We start from the raw sequence: 8,340 nt of genomic DNA, 5'->3' as shown, positions 1-8,340 counted from the left end.
CACCTGGTGAGCAGTCTCCACCTGGTGAGCAGTGTCCACCTGGTGAGCAGTCTCCACCTGGTGAGCAGTCTCCACCTGGTGAGCAGTCTCCACCTCTTGAACTCCAGAAAAGAAGCCTCAAACAGTGACTGTTCTCTTGTTCATGTGGCCGGCCGACTGTTCATCTTGACTATACCTGACTATATAGCCCACTCTGAACGGTACTATTGCTTTTCTCTTGATAATGTAATTTTGCTTCTGTTGTTTAAAAAGAAAGAAAGAGAGAAAGAGAGAACGAAAGAAAGAAAAGAATGAAAGAAAGAAGGAAAGAAAGAAAGACAGAAGGAAAGGAAGAAAGAAAGAAGAAAGGAGAAAGAAAGAAAGGAAGGAGGACAGTGGGTCACATACAGAAATGTATTATGGGTCACATACAGAAGTCTATTGTAAGTATAGGGTCATGAATTTCTGTAGCCCCATGTTTCAAATACTGTCTCATGAATTTCAGCTGGGAAAAACAACAAGAAAAACCCAAACACACAAAACAACAACAACAAAAAACCCCAAAGAAACCCAAAACTAACCAAAATAGAGTAAAATTGTGTACACATTTCCTATGTATAACACGTTTTCACCCACTGGGAATGGCCAAGTCATGACCTCTCTCACACATTTATTTTTTTATAGTAAGACCTCACAATCTATTCTTTTAGCAAATTTCAAGTGTAAAGCATTGTTACTGGACTGGCAAGGTGGCTCAGCTGGTAAAAGCACATGCTGCTAATTCTAACAGCCTGAATTCCATCCCCAGGACCCACAGGGTGGACAGAGAGAACTCATTCCTATGTACACATGCACACAAAATAAATAAAATACCTCAAGTAATGATGTTAGCTATTTATTATACATTACAAATTTCCACATGAACCCAGAATTACCTTTATAACCACAAAGTGGGGAAAGGCACAGAAAAGCCAGCAACAGCAACAAAAAGAACCCCAGTTAGAAAAGCTGAAAGTGTTAATGTGCACTCCACAGAACAGTACAGCAGCCAACCCTGGTTGAATCACTAGCAGGTAAGGCTCCTGAGTACAACTCCAATGTATTATAGACACACGGAAACAAAGCCAGGCTGCTTACATCATTTTAGCTGTTGAAAATGAGAGAGTACAGTAGGTTAGACTCACTGAAAGATATTGTACAAAAAAGAGCTCTCTCTCTTGTCTGAAGAGCTAACTGAGTGGCCAGGACTCCTGCTTCTGGTCACCTATGTTTTTGACAGCTAATATGTAATTGTTTGGTTTCCCTGGCTCCTGTGCATGATACCATAACTGAAGAGCAACAGCCTCCATGTGCCAGGTGGTCACTGCTGATACTCTTGGAAGTGGCTCACTCCAGACTCAAGAGCACCAGCAATAAGGTGTCTATGCTAGTGACTTCTCCTGCATGGAACATTCTTTCCTCTGGGATGGGTAGGGCTGGCTCTCTCCAGCCTTGTACAGGTCAATCCACACAGAAGAACCTGAAGCAGACCTTGCTGTAGGTCTCTACTGCGTGTGTGTATGCTTGTGCTCGTGTGCACACATGCATGCATATATTTTAATCTGCTCACTTGTTAGCATCATCCAAAGTCACCTGTAATCCTTACTTCCTTATGCTCCCTTCCCATCCCTTGATGGAACATTCATGACTGCAAACACAGATCTATTTGTGCCTGAAATAGCACCAAGTCAAGTGGGCTATCCAAAAATACATCTGCTCAGTAAGTAGACATAACAGTGATTATTCCACTCCACAACCCATGAGGAGAAATCTATGGACATCACACATTACCAGCAATCTTCAGATGCCAGTATATGAACACACACACACAAATGTGTATGCAAATAACAGTATGAAGAACTGAACAGGTGGAGTGTGAACTGGCTCTTCAAGGAAATTTAGGAACGCCCAAATCAAGACACCCCCCCCAGTAACTCCCCCACACCTTTTAAAGCTCTATTTTGTTTTTAAAGAGATCATTTTAGTTATAATTATGTGCATGTGTGCCTGTGTGTGCATGAGTACAGGTGCCTGCTGAGGCCAAAACCATTGTATTCCCTGGACTTAGTGGTTTGGGTGTTGTGTGAGTCCTCTGATGTCGGGGCTGGGAACTGAGCTCAGGTTATCTGCTGATAAGAACAATATAAACTCCTATCTGATATGTCATCTCCTACAGCACACACACACACACGTCTTCCTTCCCTCTAAAATAGGTCAACAGGAAAAGACACTCTCCTAACAGTCAAATAACATATATGTAAAGCAGTTTTAACTACTCAGTGATAAATACTATTCTTGGAGACATCTTTCTAGCCCTTTTCTCCCCAATGAAAAGTCTTCTGTATTTAGTAATATTTCTTCATATATGGAAACTCGGCATAGCCGTTACTATGGTTATAACAGGAGCACAGCTATGTCTTCCCAGGCACCAGCAGGAAAGGTGGAGCTGAGGAGAACAAAGCACAAAGTTGTGAGGGAGAAACATACTGGACTCCAGGGGAGCCACTGGGAGAGAAGCTCATGACCAGGGAGGAGTCTCTAATCCTAGTACCCACAAGGCTGAGCCAGGAGGACTACAAGTTCAAGACCAGCTTGTATATCACACAGTGAACTTGAGGCAAGCCTAAGCTGTGTTGATTGGCATGGTTAATGAAGAAATTAACAATGACAACTCCATACAGTTGCACAATGTGAATGAATGCACATAACAGCAGGAACTGTAAACTTAAGTTGTAAAAGTCAGTAATTTTATCTCATCTATGTTTTGCCATGAGAATATTAAACACAAACACTTGAGGGAGGTCAAGGTGTAGCCCACTTTGTGCCCCAAGCAACCAGGCTGTGATGGTGTATCACAGACATGCAGTTAAGTACTGAACCAGGCTGTGATGGTGTATCACAGCCATGCAGTTAAGTACTGAACCAGGCTGTGATGGTGTATCACAGACATGCAGTTAAGTACTGAACCAGGCTGTGATGGTGTATCACAGACATGCAGNGTACTGAACCAGGCTGTGATGGTGTATCACAGACATGCAGTTAAGTACTGAACCAGGCTGTGATGGTGTATCACAGACATGCAGTTAAGTACTGAGGAAGACCAGAATACATGTAACCTTTTCCAGTTTCTGACTCAGCCTTGGAAACAAGGACATTGAGAAGATGCCCTGTTATGCAATATGATGACACTTGCAGGCTAGTGAGTGCACAGCCCCAAGAAGGAGCTCATTTGTCCCAAACGAAGTGTGAGCTGAGGGCCTGTTTCACTAAATATGGCAGGTTGGAATCTGATGGGAAAGAGCTGCATTTAGAGACAGCCAGGATGGTGCAGAGGGATTCTGCTCATTAGAGGGCCTGAAGACTCACACATTCATCAGCCACATGCAGAATATAAAATCCTTTCCTGCAATATAAAAAAAAAGCAGTATTTTTCTCTTTCTTTGAGACTTGGCCTGTCCTGGTTACTGTTTTCTGTGAATTTGACACAAGCTTCAGTCATCTGGGAGGAGACAACCTCAGCCTCAGCTGAGGTTCTTATATCAGCTTAAATATACTTCCTGGGTCAGTATGGCTATAACTACATGGAAGGAAACCTTGAATCTTTCAAATTTACCTGTTATGTTAACATTGTAGATCAGCACAGAGTGGTTTCCACTTGGAGAGCCTATAAAAATAAAGACATCCATTATTAAAGCATACTGAAGATTTAACTTGGAACATAGCAGGAGCCCTCTAACCTTCAATCAAAGGTTTGGGGCTCCAAGGGGTGTACACATTGAAGCCAACTGTCTGACTGTCTTTGTGTGAGAGATTTGAAGAGTTGTTACACCATGGTGTGATGGGGGCCCTGAGGAAGAGTTCAGGCCCATGTGGCAGAGTCACCAGGTTGATGAGCAGTCCACTGGACATGCTTACAGTCAGGCTGTCTCTGCTTCCTGGGCTGCAGTGGGAAGGACCAGGGCTTTGCATTTCAAAGAAGGAACTGTGAGCTTGAAGTAACTGAGAGACCCATTTAGTTTATGTGAATCCATCATGCATACATCCCATTCCCTTAACCCCAGACATTGTGAGTCTCTGGAGCTTGTATGCAGATGAGGGGGAGGGGAACTTGCAGCTGCTGATGGGCGTGGCCTATGGATGGCAGTGGTATGGGGGAGGGGAGATAATACCACAGGAGTTCTGCTTGGACCATTGTTGCTAAGAAACATCCTGGAGCTGTCAGTGAGTTTGAGGCTGCATTGTTAGATCTTTCACACAGAACACAGCAAGCTTCCCTAGCAACTTAGCAACTGGCATGTGCCACCTTTTGGTGACAACGGCTTTGTTGAAGTGCCTGCAGAAGGGATGTCAGCTGTTCTGGGCGGTATGGACCACTCTGGAAAGGCCCTCCTTGTTCATGGGTGCCTCCTGGTCTTAAAACCACCAGGCACCCCAGTGTCAATCAGTGCAAAGAGATTTGTAGGCTTCTCACTGTTCAGTGAAAATCTCAGTATGACTGCTAAGTCTAAGCTAGTGCCGTAAGACTTCAGCAGGTCAGGCGGATTAACTTTCCAGGTAAGCAACTTTTCCGTGGTTTATTCTGGAATCTGAAAAAAAGACTACAACCTACACAGGAAGGGAGCTCAAATAATACTATTATTGTTCCTTGTCATAGAGACCAACCCTGTTGCTATCAGGCTGAGCCCTACTCTGAGACACTGCCCTGTAAAGAGGCACAAAGGTGTTGTTTCTAACATAACTCACTCCCAACTCCCCTTCACTCAAAACAAACCGAAGAAACCTGTCAAATGCAAAGAAAAGCCAGCAATAGTAACTGAAATCTTTAGCAACTGTTCAATGTGTGTCTCACGTATCTTCCTCTGCATGGGAGAATCATTCATGTGAGACACAACTCAGGAAGGTCTGATCAATGCAGATGTATTTGGCACGTATCAAGCTGGGGCCAACAATATAAAGTGCTTATAGACAGAAGTTTCCTTCATCTTAGCCTCCTGGTAACTTTATGACAGGAGCATCGTTTTGCAGTGACAGGAACTGAGGCCCAGAAAAAAAAAAAAAAAAAAAAAAACCTATTCAACTCTTTAGTGAGTCTGGATGTGGATCAGGTGGATTATCTGCAAAGTCAGCATAGATCTATGTTCTTCCTCCCATATCGTCCTGGTGTTGCATCGTCAGCTGCTCCTTCCTCAACCAAGTCATCGTGAGTCCTCCCTCTTGTGGCATCAAAGTGAACCTATTAACAAGCAATGTGTCCCACTGCTACAATACTCAGCACATCTCTATAGCATGGTCAACCTGTGTCTGGACTCAGTTACTGTCACTCCCAAGACAGCATTTCTGGGCAAAATATTTGAATGTTTTAACAGACATTTCCATACTTTTAGTTACAAGTTAAAGTTTTGTAACTTTAGTTACAAGTTAATGAAAAATTATCTCATTCTCCTAATGTTGTTGAAAATGAATTTGTTATTTGGCATCAAAAAATACTAACAGCCTCCCAAATGCTAGGACTAATGGTATGTGCCACCACACCTGGAATCATTATTATTAATAATATATTTATTTTATTATCTTGGTGTTTTGAGACAGAGGTTCTTTATACAGCCCCAGCTATTCTGGTACTATGTAGACCAAGCTGGCCTGAAACTCACAGAGATCAACATGCATTGTCTCTGGAATGCTGGGATTAATGTATGCCACCATGCCAAGCAGAATAGTATTTTAAAAAGCCAAAAGCTCAATGGCATTATTTCCTCTTTTCTACAACACCCCGGAGAGATGTGATATGATGATGAAATGGTTGAGATTGGATTCTGCTCTGAAGTCAAAGGTGTAATACAGTTTTACTTTAAATACGTTAGCTTACTGCATGAAGTCTAGGATTTCTCAGCTATGAAATGGAGATGGCTGGTAAGGTTTCTAAGGGTGATTTACAAACCTCAATTTAGCATAGTGGTGGTGGTGGTTGGGAACAATGGCAGAAAATGAACCTGGAATATTAGCTATGTTTCAGAACACTGTTAAAAAATCACCGTGTATTGTAATGCTAATTGTACTAATTACATGCTGTACATAAAGACTACGAATATTAGTTATTTGGGTTTTTTTGGCTTGCTGTTAAAAATCTTTAGAAATACTGTCTCCTTTAAGTAGCTCTGGCTGGCCTTAAAAAGTGCCTCGGATTAGCCAGAGGCCTGGTCCTGACACTCCCTTAACAATACCTTCTTTTAGCACAGTTTGAAGGTATCTCTATAGAACTGAATTAATTGGTTTTATTAGTTCATGAAATCATGGCATCAAAGCATTTCAGGTTTTCCAAATAGCACTAACCTCTCTAGTGAGACACTCATAAGCAGAGCACAGTGAGAAAGTCCAACAGCAACAACATCAACATCATCAACAACAAATATGTGTTTTGAGGGCAAAAGATAGAAAAGGGTACTCCACTTCAATCAGTAATTCGTGAGAGGAAAAAAATCAGATGTATTTGTACACACAAGGCAAGCAGCTGGGTAGGATAAAGGCCTCCTCCCATAAGCAGTCTAATATTTGCTCTAAGACAGAGTCTCAACATTCTTTCCTTAACTGATCTCAGAAGTAGTCCTGCAATTCCAGTTTGTCACTGGTACAAGTCAAAAGAGCAAACGTAAAACATAACCAATCGAAGTGAAGAAGCCCTGTAATCCCCAAAGTAGAGTTAGGAATATCAGAAGTTCAAGGTTATCTTCAGCCACATAGGGAGTTCAAAGCCAGCTAGGGCTCCAGGGATACAAGAGATCCTGACTCTACAAAACAAACTGAAATTCAGCACAACAACAGAAATAGGGTTGTTTAATTCACCCGGATTATTCCAGCAAAAGCAGGTGTTGGGCCTAAATCATCTGAGTAAGTAAACTGACTGGTTATCTCTTCATAGATGAGACTGAAAAACACAACAGATGACTGAGCTGAAAAATCACAAAGACTTTGGTCATTTAAAGTTTCTTATCCTAGTTTACTATTTCCCTAGCGACTGGACTCTAGTTAGGTGACAAGGGACAATAGAATTTTCACAAACTCAGAGTTCTTCTCAAAGTGTCCAAAACGTCAAGGTTTCGAAGAGAAACAAAATCCCCAACACAGAAGGCTGTCAACATCATCTTGTTATGACCTTAATGATGACGTCGTAGGCTCTGGACCACAGGGACCTCAAAGCTGCTGCGTACGCAGTAGTAGTGACTACAGTCCGAGCACAAGCCTCACCTGCGCAGGGGAACAGGGCGCGTACACCCAAGGTTCCCACTCAGCCAGAACTGGCTCTGGAATCCAACTTGAATTCTGGGAGTACCTTCAGCAGGAAGCTGTGTGGGTAGATAATCAGACCTGTTTTTGCGGCAGTTAGCGAACATATTTCAATCTACAGGTCTTGCAACCAGCCACAGAACAACAGTGAAGAGGACCAACTTAAGTCTTCGGCTGAAGGGCCATCCCAGGGAAACTCAGCAAGTTCTGCACACCACGCCGGCCTGCCGTCCCCAAGCAGGGGAGAGACTGAGTCTCGCTCCGCAGGTGGCCCTCGAGCAAGTGGGACACCCACCCCAACCTCATTTCCCTCTTCGCCCGCGGAGTCTACCACGGACGCGTGGAACTTTCCACGCGGACGCCGGACATGGAGAGGCAGGCCGCCGCAGTGCGCTTCCCCTGTGCCTGCCAACTTACCCTGAGCGTCGGTCCGGTCCAGCGCAGCCCCTAGCAGCGCCAGCACCTGCAGCACGCCCAGCAGCAGCGCGGCCCGCGCGCACAGCGCCATTGTTCCCAGGGCCCCTGAGCGCCCGCAGCAACCGCCCGGCGCCCAGAGCTGCTCTCCGCGCACGCGACCGCTCCGCGTCCCCTTCCGCCCTTACCGCTCCCCGGCAGACGCCGCCGCCAGTCCCCCTAGTGACCAAATAGGGATAGGGCCAGGCGGCCTGGGGCGGGGCCAGGGCGTGGTCCGCAAAGTCAGGAGGGGCGTGGCCCACAGGAGGCGGAGCAGGGAAGAGCTACAGGGCCAAGAGGGGGAGTGGCTCTGAGAAAAGAGGAGAGCCGGGGGAGGGCGTGGCTTACAGAGGCGGGGCAAGGGGGACAGGCCTCAGACGGGAGGGGCGTGGCTCTCTGAACCGTGCAGAGGAGCGGATAAGAGGCGGGGCTCTCGGAGGTGGATGAGGTCGTGGCTTTGGGAGTGGCGTGGTCGGCACAGCTGTGGCTCTATCTCTGACTTTAAGGAGTAGTCGTCTACCAGGACGTCCTGAAGACAGGCTTTATTTAGAAGTTTTCGGGTGGGATTGGCATGCTTGCGGCGCGGAG

General features: G+C 45.1%; 1 protein-coding gene across 1 annotated transcript in view; it reads right to left on the bottom strand.

Annotated features, from left to right (window-relative positions):
* Tmem123 (transmembrane protein 123) overlaps positions 1–7,952 on the bottom strand; it is a 30,607-nt gene extending 22,655 nt beyond the window's left edge. The window contains exons 1-2 of the mRNA XM_021171702.1: positions 7,717–7,952; positions 3,632–3,682 (exon numbers count right to left, since the gene is read on the bottom strand). Coding sequence (XP_021027361.1) covers positions 3,632–3,682; positions 7,717–7,807 — 142 coding nt within the window. The 5' untranslated portion in view covers positions 7,808–7,952. The remainder of the gene's footprint in view (positions 1–3,631; positions 3,683–7,716) is intronic.
* Positions 7,953–8,340: the final 388 nt, after the last annotated feature.

Source organism: Mus caroli, chromosome 9 (assembly GCF_900094665.2).
Source record: "Mus caroli chromosome 9, CAROLI_EIJ_v1.1, whole genome shotgun sequence".
Classification (NCBI taxonomy): Eukaryota; Metazoa; Chordata; class Mammalia; order Rodentia; family Muridae; genus Mus; species Mus caroli.
Note: the sequence above shows the minus strand (reverse complement) of the source record. Positions and strands in the feature narration are given on the sequence as shown.